Source organism: Mobula birostris, chromosome 2 (genome assembly GCF_030028105.1).
Source record: "Mobula birostris isolate sMobBir1 chromosome 2, sMobBir1.hap1, whole genome shotgun sequence".
NCBI lineage: Eukaryota > Metazoa > Chordata > Chondrichthyes > Myliobatiformes > Myliobatidae > Mobula > Mobula birostris.
Window position 1 is genome coordinate 135,184,372 of NC_092371.1, and position 19,508 is coordinate 135,203,879.

At 46.5% G+C, this 19,508-nt stretch overlaps 1 protein-coding gene across 2 annotated transcripts in view; it reads left to right on the forward strand.

The window, feature by feature from the left end:
• The window catches only part of dlk2 (delta-like 2 homolog (Drosophila)), a 30,582-nt gene extending 16,749 nt beyond the window's left edge, over window positions 1–13,833 (forward strand). For both annotated transcript variants that reach the window (XM_072277682.1, XM_072277688.1), the window contains exons 5-6: window positions 5,662–5,803; window positions 9,962–13,833. In XM_072277682.1, coding sequence (XP_072133783.1) covers window positions 5,662–5,803; window positions 9,962–10,754 — 935 coding nt within the window. In that variant the 3' untranslated portion in view covers window positions 10,755–13,833. The remainder of the gene's footprint in view (window positions 1–5,661; window positions 5,804–9,961) is intronic.
• Window positions 13,834–19,508: the final 5,675 nt, after the last annotated feature.

Consider the following 19,508-nt stretch of genomic DNA (forward strand, 5'->3'; position numbering starts at 1 on the left):
AGCCGACTCTGAGTCTGTCTGAAAACTTCGAGCCTTCGACCAGCCCCTCCGATACAGCCTCCTGAGAACCATCCTCTGCCAAGCGCTTCGACCCCACCCCGGCCGCCGAGCAACAAGCAAAGCCGAGGACTCGGAGCCTTCTCCTCCAGAGATTCTGGATCACACAGTAGCAGCGGCAGCGAAGCAGGCCTTTCAGAAGTTTCTCCAGATGTTCCTCCGTGCTCTCACATCTGTCTCCATCAATCAGGATTGTGCACGGCACCCTACTTGACAGATAACAGATATCATCACCGGAGTGGCCGCTGCGCACTGCGTCGTGCCGCCATCTTCTCAACGACTGTTGTAGCTATTAAAGACATTCAGTTATGAGAGGGATAGGAATGGATGCTTAACGTTCCAAGGTTTAGATACTTTAGAAAAGATGGAGAAGGAGATAAAAAGGTAGGAATAGATATGCAGGTAGATTAGGGAAAGGTGTGAAAAGAACAGGGTTACTCTAGTGGGTGTCTTCTACCTTAATATGGCCTGGGAACTACTTAGTGCAAGAGGTTTAGATGGGGCAGATTTGTTAGATGTATCCAGGAGTATTTATTAAACCAATATGTAGATAATCCAAGAAGAAAGGCCATTCTGGATTTAGTGTTGGGTAATGAGTGACGGTAATTTTCTAGTAAAGAAGGAAAAGAAAATATATGTAAAGTTCAGGAAGTTGAGATCAAACACAACCCTTGATGATTATATTTTTCCATAGCAGGGGAATGGAGAAAAGGCAGATAGGTAGGGATGAGTCCATGGTCAGATCAGCCGAGATCTAACTGAATGGCAGAGCAGGCTCAACGGACCAGACAGCCCCCTCCTGCTCCTATTTCTTATGTTCTTATAAAGAAGCCAGAAAATAACTCAGTGAGGGAATTGGGAAATCCAGGAGGGGCCATGAAAAAAATCCTTGGCAAACAGGATTAAATAGGTTCCTAAGGTATTCTATACATACAAGAACAAGAGGACAACTTGGGAGTGGGTCGTACCACTTAAGGATAAAGGTGGGAATGTGTGCTTGGAGGCAGAGGATGTGTGTGAGGTCCTAAATGAGTACTTTGCATCAATACTTACCAAGGAGAATGACATGCAGGAAGATCAGGAAGATGGGAGGATCAGTGTGGAGCATACTAATTTGCTTGGGCATTTTGAGATAAATAAGGAAGTAATATTGAATCTCTTAAAGAACATTAAGGTGGATAAATCCCTCAGGTCCAATGGGATATACCCCAGGTTATTGAGAGAGGCAAGAGATAAAATTACTGGCGGTCTTGACCAGTATCTTCATGTCCACTCAAGCTATCAGCAAAGTCCTGGATAATTGGAGAGCAGTAAATGCTTTCCTTTATTTAAAAGGGGAAATAGGGATAATCCTGGAAACTATACACTGGCGAGTCTCATATCAGTGGTAGGGAGGTTACTGGAGTGGATTCTTCAGGATAAAATTTATGAGCATTTGGAAAACCATGGCCTAATAAGAGACAATCAGCATGTCTTTGTGCAGAGTAAGTTGTGTCTTACTTAGAAACACAGAAAACATACAGCACAATACAGGCCTTTCAACCCACAAACCTATGCCGAACATGTCCCTACCTTAGAACTACCTGGGCTTTACCCATAGCCCTCTATTTTTCTAAGCTCCATGTACCCATCCAGGAGTCTCTTAAAAGACCCTATTGTTTCCACCTCCACCACTGCCGCCGGCAGCCTATTCCATGCACTCACCACTCACTTACCCCTGACATCTCCTCTGTACCTACTTAGAAGCACCTTAAAAATATGCTCTCTCATGCAAGCCATTTCAGCTCTGGAGAAAAGCCTCTGACTATCCACACGATCAATGCCTTTCATTATCTTGTATACCTCTGTCAGGTCACCTCTCATCCTCTGTTGCTCCAAGGAGAAAAGGCCAAGTTCGCTCAACCTATTCTCATAAAGCATGCTCCCCAATCCAGGCAACATCCTTGTAAATCTCCTCTGCACCTTTTCTATCATTTCCACGTCCTTCCAAGAGTGAGACGACCAGAATTCAGCACAGTACTTCAAGTGGGGTCTGGCCAGGGTCCTATGTAGCTGCAACATTACCTCTCGGCTCCGAAACTCAATCCCACTATCGATGAAGGCCAATGCCCATATGCCTTCTTAACCACAGAGTCAACCTGCGTAGCAGCTTTAGAACATAGAACATAGAACAGTACAGGCCCTTCGGCCCACAATGTTGCGCCGACCCTCAAACCCTGCCTCCCATATAAGCCCCCACTTTAAATTCCTCCATATACCTTTCTAGTAGTCTCTTAAACTTCACTAGTGTATCTGCCTCCACCACTGACTCAGGCAGTGCATTCCACGCACCAACTGCTCTCTGAGTAAAAAAAATCCTCTCATATTCCCCTTGAACTTCCCACCCCTTACCTTAAAACTATGTCCTCTTGTATTGAGCAGTGGGAAGAGGCACTGTCTATCCACTCTATCTATTCCTCTTATTATCTTGTACACCTCTATCATGTCTCCTCTCATCCTCCTCCTCTCCAAAGAGTAAAGCCCTAGCTCCCTTAATCTCTGATCATAATGCATACTCTCTAAACCAGGCAGCATCCTGGTAAATCTCCTCTGTACCCTTTCCAATGCTTCCACATCCTTCCTATAGTGAGGCAACCAGAACTGGACACAGTACTCCAAGTGTGGCCTAACCAGAGTTTTATAGAGCTGCATCTTTACATCGTGACTCTTAAACTCTAATCCTTGACTTATGGGGCTAACACCCCATAAGCTTTCTTAACCACCCTATCTACCTGTGAGGCAACTTTCAGGGACCTGTGGACATGTACCCCCAAATCCCTCTACTCCTCCACACTACCAAGTATCCTGCCATTTACTTTGTACTCTGCCTTGGAGTTTGTTCTTCCAAAGTGTACCACCTCACACTTCTCTGGGTTGAACTCCATCTGCCACTTCTCAGCCCACTTCTGCATCCTATCAATGTCTCTCTGCAATCTTTGATAATCCTCTCCACTATCTACAACACCACCAACCTTTGTGTCATCTGCAAACTTGCCAACCCAGCCTTCTACCCCTACATCCAGGTCGTTAATAAAAATCATGAAAAGTAGAGGTCCCAGAACAGATCCTTGTGGGACACCACCAGTCACAATCCTCCAATCTGAATGTACTCCCTCCACTACCACCCTCTGCCTTCTGCAGGCAAGCCAATTCTGAATCCACCTGGCCAAACTTCCCTGGATCCCATGCCTTCTGACTTTCTGAATAAGCCTACCGTGTGGAACCTTGTCAAATGCTTTGAGTGTCCTATGGACTTGGACCCCAAGATCCCTCTGATCCTCCACACTGCCAAGGGTCTTACCATTAGTAATATATTCTGCCATCATATTTGATCTACCAAAAGGAACCAGCTCACACTTATCTGGGTTGAACTCCACCTGCCACTTCTCAGCCCAGTTTTGCATCCTATCAATGTCCCGTTGTAACCTCTGACAGCCCTCCACACTATCCACAAGGCCCCCAACCTTTGTGTCATCAACAAATTTACTAACCTATCCCTCCACTTCTTCATTCAGGTCATTTATAAGAATCACAAAGGGTAGGAGTCCCAGAACGGATTCCTGAGGCACACCACTGGTCACCGGCCTCCATGCAGAATATAACCCGTCTACAACCACTCTTTGCCTTCTGTGGGCAAGCCAGTTCTGGATCCACAGAGCAACGTCCCCTTGGATCCCATGCTTCCTTACTTTCTCAAGAAGTCTTGCATATACTTACTTGATATTTCTGAGGAGCTGCCTAAGGTGATTGATGAAGGTGGAGCTGTGGCTGTTGTTCTCATGTTTTAGTAAGGCGTTTGACTAGGAGACTAATCCAGAAGATTAAAATGAACAGGATCAACGCTGAATTGCCCGTTTGGACTCAGAATTGGCTTGCCTATATTTGATGAAGAGTTGCGGTTCAGAGGACTTATTCTGGCTGGAGGTCTGTGATTAGTGATGTTCACAGGGATTCACAGTGGGGTGTCTGCTGTTTCTGATATGCAGTATATAAAGGTCCTGGTTGAAAATATAGATAGGTTAGTGAGTTTACAGATGATAAAACGATTGGTGGTGTTGTAGAAAGCGTAGAAGACTGGCAAAGGATACAATGGGATATAAATCAGAATCAGGTTAAGTGTCACCGGCATATGTCATGAAATTTGTTAACTTAGTGGCAGCAGTGCAATGCAATACATGATAATATTGGAAAAATAAATAATTCAATGACAGTAAGTATGTATATTAAATAGTGCAAAAACAGAAATAATAAAAGTGGGGTAGTGTTCACGGGTTCAATGTCCATTTAGGAATCGGATGGCAGAGGGGAAGAAGCTGTTCCTGAATTTCTGAGTGTGTGCCTTCAGGCTTCTGTATCTCCTACCTGATGGTAACAGTCAGAAGGGGGCATGTCCTGGGTGATAGGAGTCCTTAATAATGGATGCCGCTTTCTTGAAGCGCCACTCCTTGAAGATGTCTTGGATACCACGGAAGCTATTACCTAAATGGAGCTGACTGATTTTACAACTTTCTGTAGCTTTTTTCAATCCTGTGCAGTAGACCCCCCCCCACCCCAGACATTGATGCACCCTGTCAGAATGCTCTCCACAGTACATTGTACATATGTGGAAGTTTTTGAGTGTCTGAGGTGACTAACCAAGTCTCCCAATTACAGATACAGGCAGAGAAATGGCAGATAAAGTTTGATACTGCCAAGTGTGAAGCATTGCACTGTGGGAGCTCAAATGTAAAGAGACAGTCACCATTAATGGCTAGGCCCTTAACAGTGTTGATGGACAGGGGATCTTGGGGTCCAGGTCCAGGTCCAAGTCCATAGCTCCCTGAAAGTGGCTGCACAGATTGATAAGGTGGTAAGCTAAATTTATAAATTTCACATCACATGCCGGTGATAATAAACCTGATTCCGATTATGGAATACTTGACTTTATTAGTCCAGGAATGAAGTTCAAGAATGAGGAAGTTGCATTGTAGCGTCTGGAGTATTGCATTCCGTCTGGTTGCCCTGCTATAGGAAGGTTGTTGAGGCTTTGGAGAGGGTGCAGAAGAGTTTTACCAGGACGCTGCCTGGATCAGAATGCATGTGACATACGTTAAGATTGTCAAACTTGTGTTATTTTTCGTCTGGAGTGTCAGAGGTCAAGGGGAAAATCTGAGAGAGGTGTATGAGGTTCTGAGAAACACAACCAGACTAGACAGCCAGTATGTTTTCCAGTGCTGAAATGTCTAATACCAGGGGGTATGCTTTTAAGCTCAGGGGGGCAAATTCAAGGGAGATGTGCAGGGCATGATTTTTTTTAAAAACACAAAGAGTGATGGGTGCCTGGAATGTGGTATTTGGGATGCTAGTGGAGACAAGTACAATCGAGATGTTCAAGAGGCTTTTGGGTACATGTGTACATGAAAGCTATGAATATTGTTTCGGCAGAAGGTGTGCTGAAGTGTTTGTTTCACTCCTGTACCACTCTCTGACTTCTTCATTCTGGTGTAGGCTGAAGCGAAGGAGAATTACAGAAGCAAGCAGAATTATGACCTGTACTATTAATAATTTCCCCTCTCCCATTTGCAGATATTCACCCATGCAGTCAAAGTCCCTGCGAGAATGCTGGCCAATGTTTTGATGATGGAGAGGGTGATTACTGGTGTACATGCCCCGAAGGCTTCTATGGGAAAAACTGTGAACTACAAGCTGGCCCCTGTGCTAAAGCTGGGTAAGGAACCTGCTTTAAGATATTTGAGTTTGTTACAGGTGTCAGGCAAGGCTTGAGACAAAACCCCAATCCCCACAGGGCAGAGCACAAATGGGGGAAGTGTGTCTGATGGGTTCTTGAAGCTGAGTGTGAGAAGGCTCATGGATCTATCCAGTATCATAGATCAAAATACCTGAGATCTGTGTTGTACTTCGGGAATATGTGTGACAGTCCACAAATATTGATTGTATGGGATAATCAGTCATGAAGGCTGGTTTGAGAGGACTCTGTGGGGGACTCTGCTTGAAGGGGGTCTTTCTGAGAGCCATTAAAGTCTTGGATAAGATTGCCTTAGGTTAATACATTTGCTCATGAATATAGGAATAGAGTTCTTTCACCTTCGAGGCGCAGGTCCTGCACTTAATTACAAAGGTTCTTGATGGTCAGCATTGCTATGGTAGGCAGAAGGGAGTTCTGTTTGCTATAGGACTTCTTACTGAAGGGACTATTGTTTGCTGTAGGACTGCTTGCTGAAGGGACTTCTGTTTGCTAAAGGACTTCTTGCTAAAGGGACTATTGTTTGCTGTAGGACTCCTTGCTGAAGGAACTTTTGTTTGTTCTAGAACGCCTTCCTGAAGGGACAACGGTTTGTTATGGGATCCCTTGCTGAAGGAACTACTGTTTGCTCTAGGACTCCTTCCTGAAGTGACCACTATTTGCAATAGAGCTCCTGCTGAAGGGACTTCTGTTTGCTGTAGGACCTCTTGCTGAAGGGACTTCTGTTTGCTGTAGGACCTCTTGCTGAAGGGACTTCTGTTTGCTGTAGGACCTCTTGCTGAAGGGACTTCTGTTTGCTGTAGGACCTCTTGCTGAAGGGACTTCTGTTTGCTATAGGACCTCTTGGTGAAGGGACTTCTGTTTGCTGTAGGACCTCTTGGTGAAGGGACTTCTGTTTGCTGTAGGACCTCTTGGTGAAGGGACTTCTGTTTGCTGTAGGACCTCTTGGTGAAGGGACTTCTGTTTGCTGTAGGACCTCTTGGTGAAGGGACTTCTGTTTCCTGTAGGACCTCTTGGTGAAGGGACTTCTGTTTGCTGTAGGACCTCTTGGTGAAGGGACTTCTGTTTGCTATAGGACGCCTTTTTGAAGGGTCTACTGTTTGCTTTGGGATTCCTTGATGAAGGGAAGTCTGTTTGCTTTCAGACTCCTTGCTGAAGGGACAACTGTTTGCTATTGGACACCTTGATGAGCTCCATGTACCTATCCAGGAGTTTCTTAAAAGACTATTATATCCACCTTCACCACCGTTGCGGGAAGCCCATTCCATGCACTCACCACTCTCAGTGTAAAAAAAAACTTACCCTAACATCTCTTCTGTATCTACTTCCAAGCACCTTGAAACAGTGCCCTCTGATGCCATGCTTAATTCACAGTGACAGTTTCTGATTATGTCACTACTTCAGTTGTTGTCTCTTTGATTTTTTTTAAAAAATGATACCTTGGGGTTTGTCATCATTCCGCATGTCCATAGCCAATTCTTCACTAATATTCCCTCCTGTTTCCTTCAGTGGTCTTCTTACGTGTCACAGGGTTGTACTGGTGCATTTAAAAATGCTGAATTAGTTGCACATTGTGTTTGATTACACCAAATGACACGGTACGAGTTTCCATGCACAACTGTTGGTATCAGTAGCAGTAAAACACTGACAGGAAGGCTGCTGAAGCAGTGAGTGAATGGGATGTTGTTATCCTGATAGAAACACAACTAACACTCAGCAGGTCCCGCAGAACCTGCAAAACTTAGTGAACAGCTGACTCTTTTGACTGTAGGAGTATTTCCAGTCACAGCTTTTTTACGACATGGTTATGATGATATGGATAACATAACAACTATAGAGCCTACTGAACTTGGAGATGTTGTGAACAGTGAGGATGGTAGTAAAAGACTGCACGAATGCCAATAGGCTGGCAGATTTGTAGCAAATAAGTTTAATATATAAGTGAGAGATAATTTGACATAAATGGAGAGACAACAGGGTCACAATGGAACAGTTTAAAACGTACATGGTAATAGGCACGTGGATGATTTAAAATGTACACAGTAATCAGCACGTGGGTGTTTGAAAATGTACACGGTAATAGGCACGTGGGTGATTTAAGATTGTTGAATATGTTGAAAGAACTATGTGCTAGGGATCTAGGTCTTCACAAGAGACATCCCAGGGCGAGTACTCAGGAATTGTGCAGCACAACTGGCAGGTTTGTTTACAGACATTTTTAATCTCTCCCTCTCCCAGTGTAGAGTGCCCTCCTGCTTCAAATTATCCACCATTATCCCTGTAGCAAAAAAGACCATGGTAACATGCCTGAACAACTGACACCTTGTCGCACTCACCTCAATAATAAGCAAATGCTTTGAGAGGCTGGTCAAGGATTACATTGGCAGCTTGCTCCCACCCAAACTGGACCCCCAACAATTTGCCTATCGCCACAACAGATCAACAGATGACGCATTAGCCACTGCTCTTCATACCATCCTTACACATCTGGAGAAGAAGGATGCTTATGTGAGAATGCTGTACTTGGACTACAGTTCGGCATTCAACAACATAATTCCATCCAGGCTCGACAGGAAGCTCAGAGACCTCGGCCTTGACCCTGCCTTGTGCAGCTGGATCCTGGACTTCCTGTCAGATTGCCGGTAGGTGGTAAGAGTGGGCTCCCTCACCTCCACCACTCTGACTCTCAACAGAGCAGCCCCTCAGGGCTGTGTACTGAGTCCCCTCCTTTACTCCCTGTATACCCATGATTGTGTCACCACCCACAGCTCTAATCTAGTTAAATTTGCCCACGACACTACATTGATAGGCCTAATCTCAAACAATAACAAGGTGGTCTACAGGGAAGAAGTCATCTCTCTGACACAGTGATGTCAAGAAAACAACCTCTCCTTCAATGTCGCTAAAACAAAGGAGCTGGTTGTGGATTAGAGGAAGAATAGAGACAGGCTAACCCCTATTGACATCAATGGATCTGGGGCTGAGAGGGTAAACAGCTTCAAGTTCCTCAGCATCCACATCACCGAGGACCTCATGTGGTCTGTACACAACAGTGTCTGTTTCACCTCAGACATTTGAGGAAGTTTGGTATGGGGCCCCCAGATCCGAAGAACTTTCTACAGGGGCACAATTGAGAGCATCCTGACTGGCTGCATCACTGCCTGGTATGGGAACTGTACCTCCCTTAATCGCAGGACTCTGCAGAGAGTGGTGTGGACAGCCCAGCGTATCAGTACTTGTGAACTTCCCACTATACAGGACATTTACAAAGACAGGTGTGTAAAAAGGGCCCAAAGGATCATTGGGGACCTGAGTCACCCCAACCACAATCTGTTCCAGCTGCTACCATCTGGGAAATGGTACAGCAGCATAAAAGCCAGGACCAACAGGCTCCGGGACAGCTTCTTCCACCAGGCCATCAGACTGATTAATTCACACTGATTTGAGTGTATTTCTATGTTACATTGACTGTTCTATTTATTATACATTACTATGATTGCACATTTAGACAGAGGCATAACAAAGATTTTTACTCCTCCTGTATGTGAAGGATGTAAGAAATAAAGTCAATTCAACTAGATTCAAAGCAGTATGCTGGTTGGAACTTTTACAAAAATGCCTCAAATGCTGTGTCCAATTCTGGCCAGTACACTATAGAAAGGATATGAAGGTCCCAGAGAGAGTATAGCAAAACTTTAGCAGAAGGCATGAGGGATTTAATGACATGGTTAGCTAGGAGAAGGGTGTTTGCTGCCCTTGGAACAGAGGATGTGGAGAGAGATTCTGACTGGATTAGATGGTGTAATGGGGAGAAAGTGCCCTACCAGTAAATGGTTCAAAGACCAGGGAACTGAGATGGAAAATGATGTATGAAGGACACAGGGAGGAGGCAAGAATTTTTATTTCATGTATGAGCAATATTAAGATGTGAAAGTTGACACTACCAGGCCTTTCAAAGGGGAGTTGGAGACCACTAAGCAGGTGAAAATAGTGTACTTTAGACACTGAACTCCATGGAGTCAGAGAAAAGACCCTCTCCCCTCGGTGAGAATTGTAAGCTTCTGACTAGTGCTAGTATAGGTGCAAGCACTTTTCTGTGAGCTGTACTGTTCTCCATTTCAGGTCTCCCTGCAGGAATGGTGGGACATGTTGGGACGAAAATGGCTTTGCTGCTGCCTTTGTGTGCCGTTGCCTGGCAGGATTTGTGGGCCCTCTGTGTGAGACAGATGTCGATGACTGCCTGATGCGGCCGTGTGCCAACGGGGCCACTTGCCAAGATGCGGTCAACCGCTTCACCTGCCTGTGCCCCACTGGCTTCGAGGGCCGTTTCTGTACCGTCAATCAGGACGACTGCGTGAGCCAGCCCTGCCAGAATAGTGCCAAGTGCTACGACCGCATCGCAGACTTTGACTGTGTTTGTCCCGAAGGTTACTCCGGAAAAACCTGCACTGATTTCACATGGATTCGCAATGAAGAGTTGGTGACCAAACCTCTGATCGGAGGGTACTATGAAAGTGCTTACAAAGTTAGGAGCGTGACTGACCAGCGACCGTGGCCCAGCAACCCAGATACAGTCAGTGCCAGAAGGCATGCTCATGATGACAGCAGCAGAAGGCAGGAGAATGAGAAGGTGCAGCTCAAGGTGGCCATGAAGGAGGTGATAGCAGGGAGCAGCGTCCCTGTCACACACCAGCAGCTCATGTGGCTCAGCATCTTTGGGGCTCTGACCCTGCTCCTGGCATTGGCCACCGTTCTGGTGGTGCTGAAGTATCGCTCTGGCTGTCACTGCACTCATAACCGCCTCAGGTGTTTGCAACAACAAGCAGCACCAAGTCCCGAGGAGGATGGCAACATTGCTTTCCTACACACTGCTGGTCCCCAGGCCAGGAAAGACTTCTACCTGGATCCAATATAAAGGACCAAAGGCCTGAGACTGGGGTGCCCATACATTCGTTATCAACTTTCTCCTTCAGTGCAAACTTTCAGAATGGATTTGCATCCAAGGGTGAGATAAAAGCCCTGAACACTTGGATGGGTTGAACTCTATTCTCTTCCCCAGGACTGGGGTGTGGAAGTTTCAGCTGCAGACCAGTGAATCCCACAGAGAAAGACTTGTGTTCAACTGAGAAACATCCCAAACAGCTTCACTTCCATCGGGAAAAAATGAGAAACTACACAGCGAGGATAACTGAGATTACCTTGTCCAAGAGCTCACCTGAGTTTTGTGTGCATGAGATCAATTAGGAAAGAGCAGAGTAACTGGACTGGGCTCCGTGGATTGAATGAATGGAACCGATGACAAGGATTTCATTAACAATTTCAAAGCACCATTGACCACCCTTGTGTTAGCCAGGGCTCTGCTCCAACCTGCTGTTTCACCACGTACACACTGAGCAGGAACTGGTCTCTGACAGCTGAATCAGACACAGGGACTCAGTTCTACGGCTCTGGATATTACAGTAACGATATGTAATTTGTTTTCTGACCTGACCTTCATAGCACAAGAGCAGATCACCAGAAGAGGGTGAATGTTTTTGCCAGTTTGTTTTAGGTGCTAAATGTATTAGAAATTCAAACCTCACTGCCACCCCCTCTGGGGAGAGTTGGACCACACGAGTATACATAGCTTCAAGGAAGCAGTCAAGTGTGACTGTTGTGACAAGAGTTATCATCACCATGGTCCTCTCCCATTGGCAGAAGGGCAGCATGGATTCCATCCATCTGGAGGTGTGCTGGATGTAGTGTTACCCAGCACTGGAACTTGCCTTTCCTCCCACCATGTCCATGCTGGCCATCACACGCCAACCTATGTTAATCTTACTCTCCACCACTAGGCCCGCAGACGTCTATACATGGTGATTCAAGTTCTCATGTAAATACTTAGAGCTATGAAAATAGCAGCTTCTGGATGTCAAATATCCTCAGGGTCAAATATTTATCCTCACATCACCTCAACCTACCTGTTATTTTTTAACTCCTTGTTTATGCAGGGGAGGTGTCTCTCAATATTGACCCTCTCTGCCTTCTGTATTGCACATGTCTGTCAGATTCTCCCGACAACATCCTCTGCTCCAGGGAAAACAAACTCAGCCTCTCCCAACTTACCTCAGAGCTGGAATTACCCATCTCAAATTCTGGGTGTATCTCCTCTGCACCCTTTCGACAGGAATCACACCATTCTTCTGATGTGTTGACCTGATCTACACATAGAACTCCAGCTCTTGCCTGACTGGTCTTTTATAAAGTGGGACCCTCGTCCTACATCTCCCTGGCCTTACATTCAAAGCCCTGGATAAGAGAGGCAAAGTATCCCATTTGCTTTCATTAACACTTTATCTAGCTGTTCTTTTGCCTCTGGGATACTTTGGCATGCACACAGTACAGCAAGATCCTCTATGCCTCAGTATTTCCTGGGGTTTTAACTTTCATTATGTATGTATTGGCATTATTAGTCCTCCTGAAAAGGTTCACCATATAATTAGGATTAAATTTCATCTGCCATTGCGCTGCCCATCTAACTGAACAACACCAGACAATAGCTGAATATTACCCTTGCTCAACTAATATTTTGTCATCTTCAAACTTACTAACTGCATCTCCAACGCTGACATCCAGATCATTAACATGTAGGTAAACAGCAGATGTCTTGGCACACTGTTGCACACCACTGGCCATTGTTTTCATTTGCATAGACAACCCTCCACCATCACTCTCAGCTTCCAATTATTAAGCCAGTTTTGGATTCACTTTACCAATTTGCTTTGCATCCCAAGGGCTCTCACCTTTTGGATCAGTCTCCCATGTGGGCTTTGTCGAAGTCCAAATGAAAGTTCATGTAAACTACTGTTCAAAAATTCAATCAATTTAATCTGATGGGTTATCCCTTTAACAATTTCTTTTTCCAATATCTTCCCCAGAACTGGGATTAGACTTACTGGATTGTAATTACCTTGTCAGGAAACGTAGAGGAGGCTTGACCCAAAAGCAGAGCAGCAAAGACAATGCAACAAGCTAACTGAAGCCGAGGAGCAAATGGTTGAAGCTGGCTGGTTCGAAAGCGTGAACGAGGATTGTGGATGAGAGCTGGGTTTAAAAAGGCTGTAGGTGATGAATTGGAAACAAGCAGCAGATGACTCCTGTTAGCTGTGTGGAGACTAGCAGGCCTCACATACCTGCTTTACCTCTACTGTCCCGTACAGTCCTTCAGCCATTGGTGATTTGTCCAAGCCCCAGCTACTTTTCCCTTGCCTCCAGCAGCAGCTGAGGATACATCTCAACAGGCCCTTGGAATTAATCCACCTTTAATCCATTAACATACCTAATATCTCCTTTTTTAAAATAGTATTTTGTTCTTGATAAGTTTTTTACTGCGCAACTGCCTTTTCGTGGCCTTTCTTCACCTAACACCTTTGACTCTATCAATCCAGAGGGACAGCTGGCTGGTTGCAGTTCATTTCAATTGTATGTCTGCTTTGTAATTGTATGTACGCAAGCTGCGAGACTTCCCAGTATGTCCACAATAGACTGCTGCCACCCCAACAAATTTTCTCATCTTTCTTAATGTAGGGCTGCACGTCACCACTACAACTTCTTCCTGGATTGAAGGCTGTCTGCTGCAAAACTAATGGGAACTATTAACCCAGCTGCTCCCCTCCAGCCAGTCACTTACAATCTCCCTCAACAAGGTGCATGAACGCGCCCTTGGGTTTAAATAACATGGTGCAGAGAGCTGGTTAATGACAGCATTAATATGTCCTGTGGAGGAGGCAATGTGAGTCATTTCCCCTCCATCAGGTGATGCATTCACAGAGCTGGGGAGTGTACAGAGGTCACAGATTGAGGGGTTACAGCAGCAACACTTGGTACGGTTAATTTTGACATTATTCTGCAGCTTCAGGGTAATATTTAATATTTTCTATTTCACTCCCTTGTAAATAATTTATTTTAAGCACTGTTATAATGTGAAGATGAGATGTTTGGATTTTGACTATTTTTGATACTTGAAATTTTAAAGATTCGAATAAAGAAATTATTTGCGCTGAAGAACACGATACAAGTCCACTGAACAAGATGGCAGATGCATTCAAGCACTGTGTTCTCATGGACAGATAAGGCACCACAGAACCGACTAGCTGTCCACACCATGACTGAACATTTCCTCCTTCCAGCCCAGAAATGCATCTCTTATAAGGAGTAGGAGAACTGAAAAGCACTAAGATACAGGCACTCCAGACCGCTGCAGATATCAGGTCTTCTCACGTGCCAGTGATCTTTTAGAATAGTCTATTCTCTTTTTTCACACTGGAAGGTCTTCTATTTTGCTCTTTGTTGCTGAACAGAAATAGACCAGGTGAATCAGCAAATGGAAGGATGGAATTATGTAGTTCAGGTATGTGGAAGGAAAGATGGGAGTTGAATGCTGAATAAACCAGCCTTAAATTGATGGGGGTATAGCTTCTCCCTGTGGCATCAGGAAGTATAATAAAACCGAGATTATTGCGTCTGAGTGACAGAAATGGTTTGAGTTAGAAATCATTCCATGACTTTGACTTGTGGAGAAGTCAAAAAGGAAGCTACATCACCCAGAGCAGGCAGCTGGGTATTACCACTGGATGTAACTTGACCAGTGCAATACACACGGACAAAATAGTGTCCGATTTCTGTGGAATGGCTTCAGTCCTTGATTAGCTCTTTGTCTTCCAATCAACAAGGAGTGACTGCTAGGTTCAAGGTTCATTTTATTGTCAAAGTATGCATGTACAATACAACTTTGATATTTGTCTTCTCCAGACAGCAATAAAAAAGTAAAAAAAAACAAAACTCGCAGACCCCAGAATCCTCCATCCTCTCCCTGCAGAAAAGACCTGCGACCATAACAATCCCAGGCCCCCTCCTCCACAGAAAAAAGACCAGCGACAATAAGTCCCCAACCCCCCGCAGAAAAAAACAGCAATAACTTTCCCTGAGCCACTCCCTGCAGACAATCCCTGACCCCGTCACTTGCAGTAAAAGACAGCCACAATACCAACATATCCCCAACCCCTCCCCTGCAGAAAAAAAAGTGATTAACCCCCTCAGTCACAAAAAAACAGCAACACTAGCATCAAACACTCCCCCTCCACACTGGAGAACTTACAGATCACCTACCTGCCAATAGGCCACAAAAATGAAAACACTGAAGGAGACCAATATACAGTCCAATCACAGAAATCTAAGAACACTGAACAGTCCTTCCCTGACTCAGAACTCACGCCTGGTCCGAGCGGTAGCCTCCACTGGGAGTGATCGCTGACCAGGTCCGAACACCATTCTCCTAGCAGCCTCTGACTGGACCGCTTGCTGACGGGGTCCAGACGCCTTCAGCTAGATGCTTCAGTCTTCCTCACCGCTTCAAGATGGAGTCGTTCAGACCCCACATCACGTCTTTGGTTTGCTAGCTCCAAGACATTGATGTCAGTACTCCAGATATTTAGTGAGTTATTGCAATGGTAAGAAAGGTTTTGCACTTGCAGTTTGAGCTGTCTTTTATGCCACCAATACTATGTGACAGCAATCAAGATTACATAAGGCATTTAATAGTGTTAACAATCGAAGATTGGTAGTGCAGTGCTTCACGAAGTGAACAAAAGGAGTGTGCATCTCAGAAATCATGCACATTTCCTCCTGCTCCTGCATACTTGTTCAGGGAAGATCTAGGGAGGTGGTTCCTTTTCTACCTGCATGTCTCAGTTCTTTCAGTGGTCAGTCACTGGCTGGTTGATCATTTTTCCATCTTGCTTGAACTCCGCAGGCATCATTAAATCACTCAGTACAATCAATGCATCATGGAGACAGCACACAAGCAGTCTTCCAATCCTCTGAGTCTGCACTGACCATCAAACACACATTTACAATCATATCATTTTCTTCTCAACTCCACCCAGAATCGCCTGCACACTGTGGGTAATTTACAGTTCCCAATTAGTTTACCAAGCAGCATCTCTTTGAGAAGGGAACCAGCGTACCCAGGGGAAACCCATGTGGCCACAGAAAGAACGTGCAAACTTCACACATACAGCAGAGTCAAGCTTCAACCTGGGTGTCTGGAGTAGTGGCCAGACGGACGGACACACCACACCAAACCATGTTCACACAGTGTATTTGCATATTCATGTCTTTCTGCAAGTGGATTTGCAACAGCCATCCAGCTAATTATTTAAAGATAATTTCGAGTTTGGGATTAATTGAGGCATGGTATATCACTGATCATCATTTAATTATAGCCAGTGTTTTCCTGGTCAATTTTTAATCTTCACCCAGTTCAATTCTCCTCTTCCTTTGTGTTAATGGCAGCTTGCACATATCAGGAAGGCACATTACCACCACGACAGTAATGGAGTATGAAGGGAGCTTTGACAGGGATCAGATCCTACCTTCCCAAACCTGTTTTAATTAAAAAGTTTACCAGGGCCCTACACAACCTAACTGTCCCTGCCTCTCAAGTGCCAGAATATCCTACAAACTATGCACACCACATCTATCCAATAATTGCCTTATCAGCTTCCCACATTCCAACGAATATCTGTGGCACACCATGATCACATGCTCCATCCATTCCCATGCTTACCAAGAAGTGCCAAAGTGGAGTGCAAACCCGTGTGTCCAAAGCTCATTCACATCTTCCCTCCTATTCCTTTTCAAAAAGCACCTCCTCTGGACTGATGGAACCGAATCATAATACCACTTCCCTATCCCCATCCTATCTGATAATTTCTGCCATTTCTTAATCCCAGCCAATCTAATACAAGATTTGGCATTATATTTTCCCATATTAACTATAATACCAATCTCCGACTTAATGATAATGGCCCTAAATTCTGCTGTATAGATGGCAACCCATCTGTCAGCTTTCTCCCCAGCTCAACGTTAGAGCAGGGGATAAATATCCCTGAGCCCACCCAGTTACTAACTGGGTCTTCAGAACCATCTGTAAAGATAGGCAGAAAGGGAAAAGACCTGCTGCCGTAAATGACCAGACACCCTCTTACCACCCACAAGAACCCGTCTACTGCTGCCGTAAATGACCAGACACCCTCTCACCACCCACAGGTCTGTCTACTGCTGCCGTAAATGACCAGACACCCTCTCACCACCCACAGGTCTGTCTACTGCTGCCGTAAATGACCAGACACCCTCTCACCACCCACAAGACCCCATCTACTGCTGCCGTAAATGACCAGACACCCTCTCACCACCCACAAGACCCCGTCTACTGCTGCCGTAAATGACCAGGCACCCTCTCACCACCCACAGGACCCCGTCTACTGCTGCCGTAAATGACCAATTTCTCACCACCCACAAGACCCCGTCTACTGCTGCCGTAAATGACCAGGCACCCTCTCACCACCCACAAGACCCCGTCTACTGCTGCCGTAAATGACCAGACACCCTCTCACCACCCACAGGTCTGTCTACTGCTGCCGTAAATGACCAGACACCCTCTCACCACCCACAGGTCTGTCTACTGCTGCCGTAAATGACCAGACACCCTCTCACCACCCACAGGACCCCGTCTACTGCTGCCGTAAATGACCAGACACCCTCTCACCACCCACAGGTCTGTCTACTGCTGCCGTAAATGACCAGACACCCTCTCACCACCCACAGGACCCCGTCTACTGCTGCCAGAAATGACCAATTTCTCACCACCCACAAGACCCCGTCTACTGCTGCCGTAAATGACCAGGCACCCTCTCACCACCCACAGGACCCCGTCTACTGCTGCCGTAAATGACCAGGCACCCTCTCACCACCCACAAGACCCCGTCTACTGCTGCCGTAAATGACCAGACACCCTCTCACCACCCACAAGACCCCGTCTACTGCTGCCGTAAATGACCAGACACCCTCTCACCACCCACAGGTCTGTCTACTGCTGCCGTAAATGACCAATTATTCACCACCAACAAGACCCCGTCTACTGCTACCGTAAATGACCAGACACCCTCTCACCACCCACAAGACCCCATCTACTGCTGCCGTAAATGACCAATTTCTCACCACCAAGACCCCGTCTACTGCTGCCGTAAATGACCAGACACCCTCTCACCACCCACAAGACCCCGTCTACTGCTGCCGTAAATGACCAGGCACCCTCTCACCACCCACAAGACCCCGTCTACTGCTGCCGTAAATGACCAGGCACCCTCTCACCACCAAGGTCTGTCTACTGCTGCCGTAAATGACCAGACACCCTCTCACCACCCACAGGTCTGTCTACTGCTGCCGTAAATGACCAGACACCCTCTCACCACCCACAAGACCCCGTCTACTGCTGCCGTAAATGACCAGGCACCCTCTCACCACCCACAAGACCCCGTCTACTGCTGCCGTAAATGACCAGGCACCCTCTCACCACCCACAAGACCCCGTCTACTGCTGCCGTAAATGACCAGGCACCCTCTCACCACCAAGGTCTGTCTACTGCTGCCGTAAATGACCAGACACCCTCTCACCACCCACAGGTCTGTCTACTGCTGCCGTAAATGACCAGATACCCTCTCACCACCCACAAGACCCCGTCTACTGCTGCCGTAAATGACCAGACACCCTCTCACCACCCACAGGTCTGTCTACTGCTGCCGTAAATGACCAGACACCCTCTCACCACCCACAGGTCTGTCTACTGCTGCCGTAAATGACCAGACACCCTCTCACCACCCACAAGACCCCGTCTACTGCTGCCGTAAATGACCAGACACCCTCTCACCACCCACAGGTCTGTCTACTGCTGCCGTAAATGACCAGACACCCTCTCACCACCCACAAGACCCCGTCTACTGCTGTCGTAAATGACCAGACACCCTCTCACCACCCACAAGACCCCGTCTACTGCTGCTGTAAATGACCAGGCACCCTCTCACCACCCACAAGACCCCGTCTACTGCTGCTGTAAATGACCAATTTCTCACCACCAACAAGACCCCGTCTACTGCTGCCATAAATGACCAGACACCCTCTCACCACCCACAAGACCCCGTCTACTGCTGTCGTAAATGACCAGGCACCCTCTCACCACCCGCAAGACCCCGTCTACTGCTGTCGTAAATGACCAGACACCCTCTCACCAGCCACAAGACCCCTTCTACTGCTGCCGTAAATGACCAATTTCTCACCACCAACAAGACCCCGTCTACTGCCGCCGTAAATGACCAGACACCCTCTCACCACCCACAAGACCCCGTCTACTGCTGCCGTAAATGACCAGGCAATTTCTCACCACCCACAGGACCCTATCTACTGCTGCCGTAAATGACCAGGCACCCTCTCACCACCCACAAGACCCCATCTACTGCTGCCGTAAATGACCAGACAATTTCTCACCACCCACAAGACCCCGTCTACTGCTGCCGTAAATGACCAGACAATTTCTCACCACCCACAAGACCCCGTTTACTGCTGCCGTAAATGACCAGGCACCCTCTCACCACCCACAAGATCCCATCTACTGCTGCTGTAAATGACCAGGCACCCTCTCACCACCCACAGGACCCCGTCTACTGCTGCCATAAATGACCAATTTCTCACCACCCACAAGACCCCGTCTACTGCTGCCGTAAATGACCAGGCACCCTCTCACCACCCACAGGACTGTCTACTGCTGCCGTAAATGACCAGACAATTTCTCACC